Source organism: Dipodomys merriami, unplaced genomic scaffold, assembly GCF_024711535.1.
Source record: "Dipodomys merriami isolate MVZ:Mamm:240054 unplaced genomic scaffold, mDipMer1.0.p SCAF_16, whole genome shotgun sequence".
In the NCBI taxonomy this organism is placed as follows: Eukaryota; Metazoa; Chordata; class Mammalia; order Rodentia; family Heteromyidae; genus Dipodomys; species Dipodomys merriami.
The window spans coordinates 11305550-11323336 of NW_027202937.1; the positions used below are offsets into that span (position 1 = coordinate 11305550).

Genomic DNA, 17787 nt, shown 5'->3' on the forward strand with positions numbered 1-17787 from the left:
TGGCGCCGCCGGTGGGGTACGGGAGCGGGATCCTCACGCCCCGCGCCTGCGCCCCGCGCATTCTCTCGTGAGCTCGGCGGGCGGGCGGGCGGGCGGGCGGCGGCGGCCGGTGCCCGAGGCAGGCCGGGCGGGCAAGTGCGCGCATCGCAGGCGGGCGCACGGCCGCCCCCGCCAGGCCCCGCGGTCCCGGAAACGCTCGCTGTCACAAAGGGGGGGCGGCGGACACGTGGGTGCAGGCTGCCCCTGTGGCGGCGCAGTGAGCTGGGGTCTCCGGAGAACCGCCCACCATCTCCGCCGGCCCGCTCCTCTGCCCCGGCCTCCCCACCCGTCCAGCCGTGGCAGAAACCAGCTGCCAGGTGGACTCCCAGCTCCGTGAGACCGCCTCCCTCCAGTACGTACGCGCGGCCTGCTCCCCGGGCCCCCAAATCCAGAGGACGCTCCCCCCTGTCACCGCCACCCTCCGCATCCGAGGCCCATTCAGACAGCTGCGACCGAGCAGCGCCTTGAGGGACCCTTCTCCTGAAGTGTCGGACTTCCACGGTCCCTCAGCGTCTCTCTGCCTCTCCTCCGTAGGTCTCTCCGTCTCGTTCGGACCTCTGCAAGACCATGTCCATCCTCTACGTCTCCCCTCATCCAGATGCGTTCCCCAGCCTCCGAGCCCTCATAGCGGCTCGCTATGGGGAGGCTGGAGAGGGCCCGGGCTGGGGAGGACCCCACCCTCGCATCTGTCTCCAGCCACCCCCTACCAGCCGGACTCCCTTTCCCCCACCTCGCCTGCCTGCCCTGGAGCAGGGACCCGGTGGCCTCTGGGTGTGGGGGGCCACAGCTGTGGCTCAGCTCCTGTGGCCAGCAGGTCTAGGAGGCCCTGGAGGTAGCCGGGCAGCTGTCCTTGTCCAACAGTGGGTCAGTTATGCAGACACGGAGCTCATACCAGCTGCTTGTGGGGCAACACTACCAGCTCTGGGACTCCGAAGCCCTGCTCAGGACTCCCAGGTGAGAAGAGAAGACAAACCCTGGAGGGAGACATTCTGAAGAAGGAAGCAAGGATTGGAATGAATTATGAGACAGGAAAATAGAGGAAAAGACTAGAGTAGGGCTTTGCCTTAATGTACTTAAAACTCTGTCTCCTGCAAGGTATCATGGTCTGTAATCCTAGCCACTCAGGAGGCTGAGATCTGAGGATCACAGTTGAAAGCCAATCTGGGTAGGAAAGTTCATGAGACTCTTATCTTCAGTTAACCACGGAAAAGCTGGAATTAGAGCTGTGGCTCAAGTGGTAGAGTGCTAGCCTTAAAACAGCTCAGAGACAGTGTCCAGGTCCTGAGTTCAAGGTCCATGACCAGCCAAAAGGAACAAAACTGTGCCTCTAGGCTGGGAAGTTGGCTCTGGTAGAGTGCTAGCGTCACATGCATGAGGCCCTGGGTTCAATTCCTCAGCACCACATAAACAGAAAAAAGCCGGAAGTGGCACTGTGGCTTAAGTGATTGGATGCTAGACTTGAGCTGAAGAGCTGAGGGATAGCACCCAGGCCCAGAGTTCAGCCCCCATGACCAACCAAAAAACACAAAAAAACTGTGCCTCCTGAAGAGTAGCAGCATATGGTGAATGCTTAGTATTTCTGCAGTGAGGGACTGAACAAATGAATTTGACATGTATATCTGGGCTTGCTTCCTCATACTGTGATCATCCAGCTAAAATAGAGTGAGTGCCTTTCCTCAAGTTATACTCTCAGCCAACATGTTTTTCTTCATAAAAGTTCAGAAAAAAATAGAATAATGCTTCACGTATTTGCTCATTTGTTGTTCCCTAAGTGGGAAATATTTGTTGATGCTCTAAATCCTGCAATTACTAGGTTTCTTCATATAATCCTTAGTCCAACTTCCATGCAAAAAGTGTTCAGTAGGGAGTTGTTGGATAAATCAAAAATACATAGATTTACATATAACAGCTATACTTTTCAGGGCACCTTGCGCGCCATGCACGCATTCTACCACTGAGCAACATCTCCACTTAGAAAGTGAGATTTTTTTGTTGTTGTTGTTCTTTTGGATTTTTTTTTGGTTGGTTGTGGGGCTTGAACTTGAGGCCTGGGTGCTGTCCCTGAGCTCTTTACTCAAGGCTAGCACTCAACAACTTTGAGCCACAACACCACTTCCTGTTTTCTGGTGGTTAATTGGAGATAAGAGTCTTATGGACTTTCCTGCCCAGGCTGACTTTGAACCTTGATCCTCAGATTTCAGGCTCCTAAGTAGCTAGGATTACAGGCATGACCCAACAGTGCCCAGATTAGAAGGTTTTTGTTTGTTTGTTTGGGTTTTTTTGGTTGTTGTTGTGAAGCTTGAACTCTGGGTATGGTACTGTCTCTCAGGTCTTCAGCTCAAGGCGAACACTTAACCACTTGAGCCATAGTGCCACTTCTGATTTTCTGATGGTTAATTAAGGGGATAAGAGTCTCATGGACTTTCCTGCCTGGGCTGACTTTGAATTGTGATCCTCAGATCTCAGCCTCCTTAGTAGCTAGGATTACAGGCGTGAGCCACCAGCGCCTGGCCCGGCTAGAAGTATTTTTGTTATGATCATTTGTATGAAGAAGGAACTGGCCTCAGATGGTGATTTTGGGGAGAGAAGGGAAGCCACATAGGATGGGGTGAGATTGAAGTGGGCAAGCTTTGTTTCACACCCCTTTCTCTTCTTGTTAGGCTGCACTGGGGGCCCTGGGTAAGGCCCTGAGCCCCTTGGAGGAGTGGCTTCGACTGCACACCTACCTGGCTGGAGATGCCCCCACTCTGGCTGACCTAGCTGCTGTGACAGCCTTGCTGCTACCTTTCCGATACGTAAGTCACTTGAGTCTGGGGGGAGGAACCAGAGCACTTCTGTTAGACTTCACTGTAGGGTGAATGATAGTTATTTCTGTTCCCTGACAGGTCCTGGACCCCTCTGCCCGCCGGATCTGGGGTAATGTGACTCGCTGGTTTATCACTTGTGTCCGGCAGCCAGAGTTCCGAGCCGTGCTGGGAGAAGTGGTTCTATACTCAGGGTCCAAGTCTCTCTCTCAACAGCCAGGTGAAGGGGGTTGGGGGTAAGGGCTTTTCTGAGGTCTGCCATGTAACCCACGTTCTGTGTGTGTGTGTGTGTGTGTGTGTGTGTGTGTGTGTGTGTGTGTGTGTGTGTGTGTGTGTGTGTGTGTGTGTGTGTGTGTGTGTGTGTGTGTGTGTGTGTTAATTGGTGATAAGAATTTCATAGATGAGGGGCTGGGAAGGTGGCTCAGTGGTAGAGTGCTTGCCTCGCATGCATGAGGCCCCGGGTTCGATTCCTCAGCACCACATAAGCAGAAAAAAGCTGGAAGTGGCGTTGTGGCTTAAGTGATAGAGTGCTAGCCTTGAACTGAAGAGCTCAGGGACAATGCCCGGGCCCAGAATTAAGGCCCTAGGACTGATTTTTAAAGAAAAGAAAAGAAAAAAAAAAAAAAAGAATTTCACAGATGAGCTGGGCACCAGTGGCTCACTCCTATAATCTTAGCTACTAAGGAAGCTAAGATCTGAGGATCACAGTTCAAAGCCAGCCTAGGCAGGAAAGTCCGTGAGACTCTTACCTCCAGTTAACTACCAGAAAACTAGAAGTGGCGCTGTGGCTCAAGTGGTAGAGCACTCACCTTGAACTGAAGAGCTCAGGGATAGCGCCCGGTCCTCAAGTTCAAGCCCCACGTTTGACAAAAAAAAAAAAAAAGAATTTCACAGATGAGGCTTGGAATGTGGCCTAGTGGAGAGTACTTGCCTAGCATGCATAAAGCCCTGGGTTCAATTCCTTAGTATCACATAAACAGAAAAAATTGGAAGTAATGCTGTGACTTAAGTGGTAGAGTGCTAGTCTTGAGGGAATGAAGCTCAGGGACAGTGCCCAGGCCCTGACTTCAAGCCCCAGGTCTGACCAAAAAAGAAGAAGAAGAATTGCACAGAGTTTCCTGCCTGGCCTGGCTTTGAACCTCAGTCCTCAGATCTCAACTTCTTGAGTAGCTATAATTACAGGTGTGAGCCACCAGCTCCCAACCCACACTCTTGTTTATCTTAGGAATGAGTGAATCACTGGGTCCTATGGGAGTGGGAGGTAGGAGGTCAGCTCACCACAAGCCTTGGGCAGCTGAAATAGCACTATTGGTAGAGGATTGCCAGCAGGCTAAGTCTGAACTTCTGTGCCTCTCTCCAGGTCCTGAGGTCCCTGCACCCCCAAAGACAGCTGCTCAACTCAAAAAAGAGGCAAAGAAACGGGAGAAGCTAGAGAAATTCCAACAAAAGCAGAAGAACCAACAGCAGCAGCCACCCCCTGGAGAGGTGAGAGGCCACAGGAGGAGTTGGGAGAAGGCTGGGTTCTGTGTGGGGTGGTAGATGTCTAGCTTCTACTCTCTCCCTCCCAAGCAGAAGAAACCGAAACAAGAGAAGAAGGAGAAGCGGGAGCTTGGAGTCATTACCTATGACCTCCCAACCCCACCTGGGGAAAAGAAAGGTACTAGGAGGGAACCACCCCCCGCCCCCTTAGCTATTCCTTCCCAAGTTTTCTCCCCTTGTTGCCCTGTCCTGGCATCTTCCAGGTTTTGTAAGGGTTTGCAGATCATTCAGCTGCCTGTGCCAGAGGCTCTTTTGTGCTGGCTGCACCCAGCCTCAGCACTGAGTTCTCCCCTCCTTTCCCCAGATGTCAGTGGCACCATGCCGGACTCCTACAGCCCTCAGTATGTGGAGGCTGCCTGGTACCCTTGGTGGGAGCAGCAGGGCTTCTTCAAGCCGGAATATGGGGTGAGCAGTCACTGTCGCCAAGGCCCTAAGGAGTATGGAGTGGGGAAGGGCAGGGCTAAAGGAGCCATGGCCTGGGAGGGGGCTAGGTGAGGTGACATGAGACCTTAGCATGTGCCCATCCTTCTCCGTCATCAGCGTCCTAATGTGTCAGCACCAAATCCCCGAGGGGTCTTCATGATGTGCATCCCACCCCCCAACGTGACAGGCTCCCTGCACCTGGGTCATGCGCTCACCAACGCCATCCAGGACTCCCTGACTCGATGGTGAGCTCCTGTCTGCCTCCAGCTGGTGCCCTCTGCCCTCCCTGGCTCCTCTTTCCTGACCAGGCCTGTGCTGGCCTTGTTCTGCCCCCCAGTGGCACTCCACCTCTCTCTCCAGACTCCCTCTGCTTTTTAGTTGCCTCTTCTAGTCAAGTAATCTCATCCTGAATAGCACTTAGACCAGCTCCCTCTCTTCTCCCTTCTTTGTTTACTAAGAAAAAACATTATTTTACATTTTATTTAATAGTGGTAGAAATTGAGCTCAATACCTCTTGCATATGAAATATACATGCCATCACTGAGTATACCTCCCAGTCCAGGAGAACTGTTTTTTTTTTTTTTTTTAATCGGTCGTGGGCTTGAACTCTGGGTCTGAGTGTTGTCCTGTGCTCTTCAGCTGAAGGTGAATGCTCTATCGCTTGAGCCACAGTGCCACTTCCGGTTTTCTAATGGTTTATTGGAGATGAGAGTCTCACAGAGTTTCTTGCCCGGGCTGGCTTTACGCTGCAATCCTCAGATCTCAGCCTCCTGAGTAGCTAGGATTATGACGTGAGCCACTGGCTCCCTGCAACTTTTTTTTTTTTTTAATAGAGCTTAAATTTCAGGCCTCGCTCAGCTTTTTCGATCAAGGCTGGCTCTGTACCACTTGAGCCAGTTCCATAATTTTACTTGTCAATGGGCAATAGGAGTCTCTAAGATTTGTCTGTCCAATCTGGCTTTGGAATGAGACCCTCAGAACTCAACTATCAGAGTAGTTAGGATTATAGGTGTGAGTCACCAGCACCTGGTTCAGAGTTTAAGACCCACACCAACAAAAGAGAAAAAGAGAAATAAGTATTGTCACTTGGATATATGTATCTTTCCAATCTTTCTTATTTTATTTACATATCCATACACCTATGGAAATTAATAACTTTATACAGGGCATGATAATACATATCTATAATCCCAGCATACAGAGATGAAGATAGGAGGATCTTGTGTTTCTTACCAGTCTGAGTTACATAGATTTTTCCTTCCATATAGACTCCCTTCATATTCTCTCTCCCTCTCCCTCTCCCTCTCCCTCTCCCTCTCCCTCTCCCTCTCCCTCTCCCTCCTCCTCCTCCTCCCCCTTCTCCCTCTCTCTCTCTCTCTCTCTCTCTCTCTCTCTCTCTCTCTCTCTCTCTCTCTCTCGATGTTGTTGTTGTTGGAGCTGAGATCTCACTCTATGCCTAGGCTACTCTCCAGCTCTTAGATGATTCTCCTGTCTCAGCTTCCCAAATACACACCACCATGCCCAGCTCCTTTCAATGGAATAGATTTACATCAACATTTTAGAATAAAAATTACATTTGAGGACCAAACATGGTGGTACATGCCTGCAATCCCAGCTGTTCAGGAGGCATAGTTAAGGAGGTTCACAGCTCAAAGCTGGCCTCAGAAAAAGTTTGATACCCTATTTGAAAAACAACTAAAGCAAAAAAGGGCTGGGGATGTGGCTGAAGTGTTGGGTTTTGTTTTGTTTTGTTTTGTTTTTTTGGGGGTCCAGTCATGGGGCCTGAACTCTGGGCCTGGGCGCTGTCCCTCAGCTCTTCAGCTCAAGGCTAGCGCTCTACCACTTGAGCCACAGTGCCACTTCTGGCTTTTTTCTTTTTGCTTATGTGGTGCTGAGGAATCGAACCCAGGGCCTCAGGCATGCAAGGCAAGCACTCTACCACTGAGCCATCTTCCCAGCCCCGTGGCTGAAGTGTTAAGAGTACCTGCCTAGCAAGTCCTGGGCTCTGAGTTCAAAACCCTAGCATGAGCCGGGCGCTGGTGGCTCACGCCTGTAATCCTAGCTACTCAGGAGGCTGAGATCTGAGGATCTGGGTTCAAAGCCAGCCCGGGCAGGAAAGACCGTGAGACTCCTATCTCCAATAAACCACCAGAAAACCGGAAGTGGCGCTGTAGCTCAAGTGGTAGAGCGCTCGCTTTGAGCTGAAGAGCTGAGGGACAGCGCCCAGGCCCAGAGTTCAAGCCCCACGACCGACAAAAAAAAAAAAAAAAAACTCTAGCATGAGGGAAAAGATAACCAAAAAATGAGCTGAAATAAAACCTTAAATGACTCTATCAAATAGAAGATTATAAAAAGCAAGTAATTGAGTTGTTAACTATATATATTTTTTTCCTTCTCCTTACTCCAGGAATAGGGGTATTTTTCTACAAATAGTCCTGACTTTTTTGTTGTTGTATTGGTTATGAGGCTTGAACTTGGGGTCTGGGTGCTGTCCCTGAGCTCTTTTGATCAAGGCTAGCATTCTACTACTTCTGGTTTCCTGGAGATAACAGTCTCATGAACTTTCCTTTCCTGGCTGGCTTTGAACCACAATCCTCAGATCTCAATCTCCTGAGTTGAATTACAGGCATGAGCTACCAGTACCCATCTCCTAACTTTTTTTGTGTGTGCCAGTATTGGGGCTTAAACTCAGGGCCTGGGGACTATCTTTAAGCTTTTCTGTTCAAGGCTGGTTCTCTACCACTTGAGACCTACCTCTAATTCTGGTTACTTATTAAGTGGCCAATTAGAGATAAAAGTCTCATGGAGTTTTCTGCCCAGGCTGACTGACCAGGATTCTCAGATTTCAGCCTCTTTTATAGCTAGGCTTACAGGCATGAACAACCAGCTCCTGGCTGCCATATGTGCGTGCGTGCGTGCGTGCTTGCGTGCGTGTGTGTGTGAATCAAGTTTATATGAACTTTCAAGAGGTGCTTCTAGTGAAACTACTTTTATTGTGGTTATAGTTTTCCTCTTTGTACTGCTGGGTCTCATGCTTGATAAGCAAGCTCTCTACCACTGAACCATCGGTCCAGCCACGTGTTTCATTTCTTTAATAGTTATACCTAATAACGATCTTGGAGTGCATTAAATATGTTTGGGTATTTTCTGGCATTTAAGGACCAATTCTTTTTTTTTTTTTTTTGGGTCCGGTCGTGGGTCTGGGCGCTGTCCCTCAGCTCTTCAGCTCAAGGCTAGCACTCTACCAATTGAGCCACAGCGCCACTTCCGGCTTTTTTCTTTTTGCTTATGTGGTGCTGAGGAATCGAACCCAGGGCCTCAGGCATGCAAGGCAAGCGCTCTACCACTGAGCCATCTTCCCAGCCCTTAAGGACCAATTCTTGAGCATACTTCTATCTGCAAGGTCTGAACATAGCAGGGTAAAATCATGACTAGCCATTTGAATGAGTCATTAAAAATAAGGTATGGATGTTATAGTTTTTTGTAATTTTCTCTCCATCATTTTTTAATTATTGTTCTTTGAGTTTTTGTTTTTTTGGTTTTTAGTCTTTTCCTTTTTGGTACTGAGGATTGAACCCAGTAAATCATGAGTCATTAAAAGTAATGTATGAATGTTACAGTTTTTTTTAACTCGGCCTGGGAGCTGTCCCTGAGCTCTTCAGGCTGAGGCTCACACTCTACCACTTGAGCCTCAGCTCCACTTCCGGTAGTTAATTGGAGATGAGTCTCACGGAGTTTCCTTCTGGGGCTGGCTTTGAACCATGATCTTCAGATCTCAGTCTCATGAGTAGCTAGGATTACAGGCATATGAGCCACCGGCACCTGGCTGTAGTAATTTTCTTTCCACCACTTTTGCTTTTGTTGTTTGGGTTTTTGTGGAGTTTTTTTAGTCTTTTCTTTTCTTTTTTGTTACTAGGGATCCAGCCCAGGATGTTGTACTTGCTAGACAAATGCTTTGCCTCTGAGCTATATTCCAGTCCTCTCCACCACTTTTATGTATACCTAGTAATTCTTTTTTTTTTTTTTTTTTTTTTTATCAGTCATGGAGCCTGAACTCTGGACCGGGGTGCTGTCCCTGAGTTCTTCAGCTCAAGGCGAGTGCTGTACCACTTGAGCCACAGTGCCACTTCCAGTTTTCTAGTGGTTTATTGGAGATAAGAGTTTCAGGGACTTTCCTGCCTGGGCTGGTTTTGAACTGCAATCCTCAGATCTCAGCCTCTTGAATAGTTAGGATTACAGGTGTGAGCCACCAGCAGCCTGGCTGTACCTAGTAATTCTAAAAGGATGTCACACCCAAAAAATATTACTGTCTCCAGTTGATTAATTCCCTAAAACATTACTTTCATTTTATCCAAAATGGACTAGTGCTCATGTCTTTTAATTCTACTGGGAGGTAGTTTCTGGCATTAGCCTGAATCTAGCCAGTTTCTCAATAATGTTATTTTGAATACAGCTTTTGTATCTTACTACAGAAGTCCCCTCCTATTCACATGTTATTTTTTCCTTTTATTTTTCCCTCCCAATTTTTGGAAACTTACTTTCTATGTTTTTCTCGTAGTTTTGGTTGCTTATTGTTAAGTACTTCAGTGTGTATACAATTTATTTGTGTCTGTAGGTTTTTTTCAAATAATTAGCTTATCTCAAAAAAAACTTACACAATCCTTTATCCTTACCTATTAATATGGACTGCTGCCCTTCACAGATGCTTACTTTGCTTTGATCCATTTCCCCTACTGTTTTGCTTTCTTAATTTGTTACTTTTTTCCTGATGATACCCTATTTCACTAAGCATAATTTCCTCACAATTTGCTATCTACTTGGGCCAGAGCCTCCTCTTTGCTCTTTTCTGGATTGCTTGGCTATTCTTGTGAATCTTCCCCCTGATTAGATTTAGAACTCTAGGGTTCCAAGTCTGCCCTGCACATCTATTGTCTCCCTGCCTAGAAGCTCTTTGCTGCCAGGCTCTAGCACCTGGCTCACACTCAGGTCTTCACACCCTCCCATAGGCACCGCATGCGTGGGGAGACCACCCTGTGGAACCCAGGCTGTGACCATGCAGGCATTGCCACCCAAGTGGTGGTGGAGAAGAAACTATGGCGAGAGCGGGGGCTGAACCGGCACCAACTGGGCAGAGAGGCCTTTCTTCAGGAGGTCTGGAAGTGGAAGGAGGAGTGAGTACACCACATTCATTACTGCAGGCCCCAAAGCCCTGCCTCTCCATCCCTACCATGACCTTGCCTGCAGGGTTCTACCCATACCGTCCCACAGATCCCAGGGGTCAGTTGGTTCCAGGCCCTGGTCAATTTTAGGGTTGTGAATGATGCTCACAGCATCCTGTCATGCTTCCCTCAAGCCCAGACCTGAGTGCTGATCCTGGTCTTTCTGTCTACTTAGGAAGGGCGACCGGATTTACCACCAGCTAAAGAAGCTTGGCAGCTCCTTGGACTGGGATCGAGCCTGTTTCACTATGGACCCAGTGAGCAGGCAGGGTCTCTGCTGGGATGGGAGTGAGAGGCTTCTTGAGTGGGACAAGGGATGGCACACGTATAAACACCCCTAGGAGATGCCGGTTGCTAGGACACCACAGAGATCTTTAGCACCTCCCATCTCACCAGATGGCTGCTTAAGAGCTCTAGAGTTCCCCACGTGGATGGAATCAGACCACCTTCCTCCTGGCGCCTGAGCTCCCAGGATGCTTTGCCCAGCTCATGACTCCTGCTGTGTGGCTGCCCTGATGCCCCAGAATCCTCAGGCTTGACACCTGTCCTAATGCTCCTATAAGCCCTTCTCCCATTCAGGGAAAGTGTGTCACCTGTTGGGACTCTGGACCAGCCACATATCACTGGGTCCTGTTCCCTGGGGTGGGGGTCTGCCAAGTACGAAGACCCAGTTCTCTTACCTCTCCCTATTCTGCCCAGAAATTGTCAACAGCTGTGACTGAAGCCTTTGTCCGGCTTCATGAAGAAGGTGTCATCTACCGCAGTACCCGCCTGGTTAATTGGTCCTGCACACTCAACTCCGCGATCTCTGATATTGAGGTACACCCCTACTCCCAAGCCTTTCATCTCCATCCCTCACCCCAGCCACTGGGCCACTACTCTAAATGTCCATCTTACGTATAGGTCGATAAAAAAGAGCTGACGGGCCGAACCCTACTCTCAGTACCTGGTTACAAGGAGAAAGTGGAGTTTGGGGTCCTTGTGTCCTTTGCCTATAAGGTGGAAGGCTCAGGTGAGAGCCAAGGGCACCAAGATCTGGGCTGAGTGGGTTGGAGTTAAGGGAAACAAACCAGGGCTGAAACCACAAAGCCTTCGTCCCTCCAGACCACAACGAGGAGGTAGTGGTGGCAACAACTCGGATTGAGACCATGCTGGGAGACGTGGCTGTGGCTGTGCACCCCAATGATCCCAGGTATAAGGTAAGGTAGGGTGCTGCTCACGGCTGGGAAAAGATGCCATTCTCAAAAGGTTCCCCCATTTATGGGGCAAGGGAGGTGGGTATTGAGGCCCATGGCTATGCCCCAGGAAGATTGGGTACGAAACTCATCTTCTAGATCCTTTCCCAGCCCTGAAGATGAAGTTGTCACACCATTCAGGGGTGTTTGAGTGTTACAGGTTAATCAGACTCAGGCCCAGTCCTGTGTGCAGTTTTTTGTTTTTAAAATAAAGTATATTTTGCCATATGATAGTTAACTGACATTATAACTTAGCAGGGTCCCGTGCCTCTGAGTGCGCGCATGTGCGCACACACACCAGTCTTGAGCTTGAACTCAGGCCCTGGGTGTTTTCCATGAACTTTTTGTGCTCAGGGCTAGTGCTTACCACTTTGAGCCATAGCACCACTTCTGGCTTGTTGAGTAGTTAATTGGAGATTAATGTCTCCTGGACTTCCCTGTCTGGGCTGGCTTTGAGCCTCAATCTTTAGATCTCAGCTTTCTGAGTAGGATTACTTGTATGAGCCACCGGTACCTGGCTTCTTAGTGCGTTTTTATCATCTCTGTCCCCAGCATCTGAAGGGGAAGAGCCTGATCCACCCGTTCCTGTCTCGGAGCCTCCCCATTGTTTTCGATGAGTTTGTGGACATGGAGTTTGGCACAGGTGAGCAGGGGGCCTGCTTGGTGCTCTTAAAGGAGGGAAGCCCACAAGGTGTACCTCAGCCCTCCCTCTCCTCTCTCAAAGAGAAAATAATCTTCCCCTGATCAGGCAGGACTGGGGCTGGGTCTTAGGAAACTTATTAGTGAAGTAGTGGCTATGGAGGTCTTGGCGCCATATCCTTCAGCATGGAGGGTGAGTGTGGGAAGGAGCTTTTCAGTCACCTGGGACCTGGCACCCCTCCGTGTACTCCAGGTGCTGTGAAGATCACCCCTGCACATGACCAGAATGACTATGAGGTCGGGCAGCGGCATGGGCTGGAAGCCATCAGCATCATGGACTCCCGTGGGGCCCTCGTAAACGTGCCCCCACCTTTCCTGGTAAGGTTGCCAGGGTATGGGTCCAAGTTGGAGGAGGCTGAGGGGTATCTAGGCATCACCGTGACAGTCCTCTCTTCCAGAACATGCCCAGGTTTGAGGCCAGGAAGGCAGTGCTGGCAGCCCTGAAAGAGCAGGGACTGTTCCGTGGCGTTGAGGACAACCCCATGGTGGTGCCGCTTTGCAAGTGAGGGCAGGGGCCAGGGCGGGGCGGGGGCCGGGGAAAGGGTGGGTGGGAGCTTCTCGGGCTGACTGCCTGGCCTCTCTACCCCACCTGTACCTCTAGCCGTTCCAAGGATGTGGTGGAGCCTCTGCTAAGGCCGCAGTGGTACGTGCGTTGTGGGGAGATGGCCCAGGCTGCCAGCGCTGCTGTGACCCGGGGCGACCTCCGTATCCTGCCTGAGGCCCATCAACGGACATGGCATTCCTGGATGGACAACATCCGGTGTGTAGACCCTCTCAGGGGGAAGAGTGTAGCTGAGCGAGGGTAAGGGGCCCAGGCAGGGGCTCCTCACGGCCTCCCTGGTTCCCCATGTCGCCATTTGCAGGGACTGGTGCATCTCCCGGCAGCTGTGGTGGGGCCATCGCATTCCAGCCTACTTTGTTACTGTTGATGATCCCACAGTGCCCCCTGGGGAGGTGAGGATGGCACCGGGCTAAACATGTGTGGGCGCCATGGTTTGTTGAGCCGTCGGTTGGGGAAGGGGACAGGGCAAGGCGAAGGCACCCCTCTGGGTACTCACTCCATTTGTGACAGGACCCTGATGGGCGATACTGGGTGAGTGGACGCAGTGAGGCAGAGGCGCGGGAGAAGGCAGCCAAAGAGTTTGGAGTATCCCCCGACAAGATCAGCCTCCAGCAAGGCAAGGCAGGGCCTTGTGGGTGGGGACAGCTGAGTCTCTGACCCTCTCTACAACCGCCTCTGATCAGTGACCTTTGTTCTGTTCTTCTCAGATGAGGATGTATTGGACACCTGGTTCTCTTCTGGTCTCTTCCCCTTCTCCATCTTGGGCTGGCCCAATCAGGTGTGTTCCTGGGTCTCGGCTGGGTTGGGGTGAGGTCTTGGAAGTGGGGATACTTGGCTGCCCTTCACACCCTGCTCTGCTTTTAGTCCGAAGACCTCAGTGTGTTCTACCCAGGGACACTGCTGGAAACAGGTCATGATATCCTCTTCTTCTGGGTGGCCCGGATGGTCATGCTCGGCCTAAAGCTCACTGGCAGGCTGCCTTTCAGAGAGGTAGGAAAGTGACCACGCCTCCCACAGCCTCCACTCTCCTTACCTGTTCTCAGGCTCCCCATGGGTGGGAACACAGACTGGCTTCAGGATGGCTCTGGGTGAGCCTGATTTGTGGGGCCTCAGCTACACTTAGCAATTCCTGTGTCCTGGCCCGGGGTGAGGTGGGAGTGCCAGCAAGTGACATAAAGCTTGTAGGCACAGAGGGGCTTGAGGTCGGAGAAGTAGAGCCTGGTGGAGGGCACTGAGACTGGAAGAGAGGACTCAGCCTTGGTGGCCTCCCCACTGCCTGCTCTGCAGGTCTACCTGCATGCTATCGTGCGTGATGCTCATGGCAGGAAGATGAGCAAGTCTCTAGGCAACGTCATCGACCCCCTGGACGTCATCCATGGAGTCTCCTTGCAGGTAAGGCAGGTGCTGGGCCAGCTGAGAACGGCTGTGGGGCTGTGGGCACAGCTGTCTGACTACCTGACCGCTCCTCCCTTTCAGGGCCTTCATGACCAATTACTGAATAGCAACCTGGATCCCAGTGAGGTGGAGAAAGCTAGAGAAGGGCAGGTATGGAGGGCAGGGCCTTGGGGTGGAGCCCAGCAGAAGGTGGGCAGAGCTGACCAGGGACACTGCTCCGTTTGCCTCTTACTGCAGAAAGCCGACTTCCCGGTAGGGATTCCTGAGTGTGGCACTGATGCCCTCCGCTTTGGACTCTGTGCCTACACATCTCAGGGTATGGCCTGCACACCTCCCCTCCCTTTCACCTACTGTAGCCTCCTTCCTTGGGGCCCACCCACCCTCTGCCCTGGGTCCCTGTGGGTCTGGCTAGGAGGGAGGACTGGAAGGACTCATGCTCACCCGTCTCCCAGGGCGGGACATCAACCTGGATGTGAACCGGATTCTGGGTTACCGCCACTTCTGCAACAAGCTCTGGAACGCCACCAAGTTTGCCCTCCGTGGCCTTGGGAAGGGTTTTGTGCCCTCACCCACCTCCAAGGTGAGGGCCTAGTGGGTGGTAAAGTTGGTAATTCTCATGTCACATGGGCTGCATCTCTACCTTTTAGGCACCAAGCAGACTCCAAGGTTATGACAGGATTATAGCCAAAAGGGCCTCGCCCCAATGCCAGTGGGATAGATTAAAGCAGACAGTTGGAGGCATTGGTCCTCCCAAGGTGGCCAGGGCCTGGGCACATGCTTGGGTGCCTTGGGCCCCAGTAGGAATATAGAGTCGCCCACGGTTCCTACCCTGTGGAGTCTGATTCCTTCTCCCCAGGCCTGTGGTGGCCTGCTGCTGATAGTCTTCTTCCCTGCAGCCTGGAGGCCACGAGAGCCTGGTGGACCGCTGGATCCGCAGCCGGCTGACCGAGGCTGTGCGGCTTAGCAATGAAGGTTTCCAGGCCTATGATTTCCCAGCCATCACCACTGCTCAGTACAGTTTTTGGCTCTATGAGCTATGCGACGTGTACTTGGTGAGAAGCAGATCAGTGGGGTGGAGCGTGGGAGCAGCTGTGCCTGTGCCCGGCTCTGAGGCTGAGTCAACCTGATCTCTCCTCAGTCCTCACAGGCACATGAGAGCTTGAGACTAGACCCCCCCACCCTGAGCCCTGGGCCTCCCCATCCCTCTCTAGGAGTGCATAAAGCCAGTACTGAATGGAGCAGACCAGGCGGCAGCTGAGAGCGCCCGCCAGACCCTCTACACCTGTCTGGACGTTGGCCTGCGGCTGCTCTCACCCTTCATGCCCTTTGTGACGGAGGAGCTGTTCCAGAGGCTTCCCCGACGGACACCACAAGCTCCCGCTAGCCTTTGCATTACCCCTTATCCAGAGCCTGCAGAGGTATGGAGTGTGATCTGGAGAGGGCTCTGGTCCACTCCACAGCCTCCTTCACCACCTCCTCTCCTCTCTGCCCACAGTGCTCCTGGAAGGACACTGAAGCAGAAGCCTCCCTTGAACTCGCGCTAAGCATCACTAGAGCTGTGCGCTCCCTACGTGCCGACTACAACCTGACCCGGATCCGGCCCGACTGTGAGCTTCAGGCCCCCAAGACCCCCTGCCCATTGAGAGTCCTGCTGCAGCTACCAAGTGTCCTGAATCCTTGGGGCCAGGCCTCACCTTCCTCCCTCCCCTGCAGGTTTCCTGGAAGTGGCTGATGAGGCCACGGGTGCTGTGGCCTCCGCGGTGTCTGGATATGTGCAGGCGCTGGCCAGCGCGGGTGTGGTGGCTGTCCTGGCCTTGGGGGCCCCTGCACCCCAGGGCTGCGCCGTGGCTCTGGCCTCTGACCGCTGCTCCATCCACCTGCAGCTGCAGGGACTAGTGGATCCAGCCCGGGAACTGAGCAAACTGCAGGCCAAACGAAGTGAGGCGCAGAGGCAGGCCCAGCGTCTGCGGGAGCGCCGCACCGCCTCCGGCTACTCTGTCAAGGTTCCCCTCGAAGTCCAGGAGGCAGATGACGCCAAGGTGTGTGCTAGGTGCTGCACAGGTGTGGGAGGGCTCCCGCCTCTTCTGTCTTCAAATCCTGCTTCTGACGCTGGACTCTGCCAACCCTGGACAATCCATGGAGGAGTTCAGATCCCTGGTGCCTTGAGCATGGAGTCCCCTCCCTGTACACATGAGGACAGCTAGGGACCAAGACCCCATTCCTGGTCATGCAGCAGATTGGACAGAAATAGACTTAGAACCTCACTCCTAGTAGACCAGACCCTGCAACCCAGAACATCAAAACTCACTTCAGGGGCTGAGTTAGGACCCGCATGTGGTCGAGCTCCAAGTCTACAACCTATTTCTACTTCCATAGCCCACTGGGTTGACCCCAGAAATCCAAGCTTGCCTCCTGGTATGGCCCCCTGCACACCCTCTGCCTCCGGGATTTTCCAAGAGAATCAGTGGGTAAAGTGCAAGGACCAGAGATAACAGTAAGACTACTGAAGTGTAGAGAGTGTTGATGAAGTTCAGTCCAGCTGACTCCATTCTTCCAGTGTCCCTTGCTAGTAGACAGAGTTAGGGATGTGTATGTGCTCGTGTGCTTGTGTGTGTGCGTGCATACATGCCAGTCCTAGGGTTTGAACTCAGGGCTTGGCCATTGTCACCTAGCTTTTTTTTTTTTTTTTTTTGGGTCAGTTGTGGGGCCTCAACTCTGGGCCTGGGCGCTGTCCCTGAGCTCTTCAGCTCAAGGCTAGCGCTCTACCACTTGAGCCATAGCGCCACTTTTGGCTTTTTTCTTTTTGCTTATGTGATGCTGAGGAATCGAACCCAGGACCTCATGCATGCAAAGCAGGCACTCTACCACTGAGCCACCTTCCCAGCCTGTCCCCTAGCTTTTTTGCTCAAGGATATCATTCTACCACTTGAGCTACAGCTCCATTTCTGGCTTTTTGTTTGGTGGTTAGTTGGAGTTAAGAGTCTCATGGACTTTTCCTGCCCAGCTGCCTAGACTGGCTTTGAGCCGGGATCCTGAGATCTCAGCCTCCTAAGTAGCTAGGATTATGAGCATGAGCTACCAGAACCTAGCTAGCCTTTTTTTTTTTTTTTTTTTTTTGGTTGTGGGGCTGAGGCTTGAGTCACAGCGCCACTTCTGGTTTTCTGGTGGTTAATTGGAGATGAGAGTCTCACGGAGTTTCCTGCCCAGGCTGGCTTTTTGAACTGTGATCCTCACATCTCAGCCTTCTGAGTAACTAGGATTACAGGCGTGAGCCACTGGCGCCCGGCTGGCCTTTTGTAAGTGAAGATTATATGACCTTTGGGCAGCCAGTCCTTCCTACCTGAATGGGGTGCTCGGCAGGGCATTTACTCAAGGTCCCTTGTCCTTGAGCACTGCCCACTCTGAAAAAGAGAGACCCAGGGTCTCGGTCAGGGTCGTGGTGGAAGGGAGAGGAATGCTGGGTAGGGGACTTGCGGGTGGAACCTCAGGTGCACGGCTCCTGAGCTCCCCATCTCGGCTTGGACCCCTCTCTGTCCTGGTGATCGGGTCCTCTCTTAGGACTGGATTCTCACCACGCTGCCCACTCTCATTGTTCCCCCCAGCTGCAACAGACAGAGGCAGAGCTCAGGAAGGTGGATGAGGCCATCGCCCTATTCCAGAAGATGCTGTGACACACCCCGCTCCAACCCTCAGGCCCCAGTGGTCCACCATTGGGAGGGCAGCAATAAAATATTTTGCCACAAATTCATCTCTTGTGTGTGCATGTGGTCGGGGGTCAGAGCAGACACAGAAGGCTGCCTTCCGGATCCTCAGAGCTGCCGGTGTGCCCCTCTGGAGCACTGCAGGCCCTGAGCCAGGCACGGGTGATGGTA

General features: G+C 52.0%; 1 protein-coding gene across 2 annotated transcripts; it reads left to right on the forward strand.

The window, feature by feature from the left end:
- The first annotated feature begins 187 nt into the window (after nucleotides 1-187).
- On the forward strand, nucleotides 188-17663 carry Vars1 (valyl-tRNA synthetase 1). 2 transcript variants are annotated; one of them, XM_070024102.1, is made up of 30 exons: nucleotides 188-391; nucleotides 574-993; nucleotides 2700-2834; nucleotides 2925-3063; nucleotides 4204-4328; nucleotides 4413-4500; nucleotides 4687-4787; nucleotides 4923-5050; nucleotides 9812-9976; nucleotides 10200-10281; nucleotides 10724-10843; nucleotides 10928-11036; nucleotides 11129-11223; nucleotides 11812-11902; nucleotides 12152-12276; nucleotides 12357-12460; nucleotides 12560-12718; nucleotides 12822-12912; nucleotides 13031-13136; nucleotides 13228-13298; nucleotides 13385-13510; nucleotides 13808-13912; nucleotides 13997-14065; nucleotides 14153-14231; nucleotides 14368-14495; nucleotides 14812-14967; nucleotides 15127-15333; nucleotides 15411-15522; nucleotides 15629-15954; nucleotides 17518-17663. In XM_070024102.1, exons 2-30 carry the CDS (start codon nucleotides 607-609, stop codon nucleotides 17584-17586), a joined length of 3798 nt encoding a protein of 1265 aa, XP_069880203.1. In that variant the 5' UTR covers nucleotides 188-391; nucleotides 574-606; the 3' UTR covers nucleotides 17587-17663. The 2 variants fall into 2 exon arrangements, with proteins under 2 accessions (XP_069880203.1, XP_069880204.1); XM_070024103.1 differs by having other exon boundaries at nucleotides 189-391; nucleotides 4416-4500.
- The last annotated feature ends 124 nt before the right edge of the window (nucleotides 17664-17787 follow it).

What these genes read in the sequence shown, in the direction of transcription:
- Vars1 (XM_070024102.1), top strand. Translation starts at nt 607, where the DNA reads ATGTCCATCCTCTACGTCTCCCCTCATCCAGATGCGTTCCCCAGCCTC. An exon ending in TCCTGGATGGACAACATCCG is followed by an intron (nt 12,719 to 12,821) that starts GTGTGTAGACCC and finishes CGCCATTTGCAG; the next exon opens with GGACTGGTGCATCTCCCGGC. An exon ending in TCCATGGAGTCTCCTTGCAG is followed by an intron (nt 13,913 to 13,996) that starts GTAAGGCAGGTG and finishes CCTCCCTTTCAG; the next exon opens with GGCCTTCATGACCAATTACT.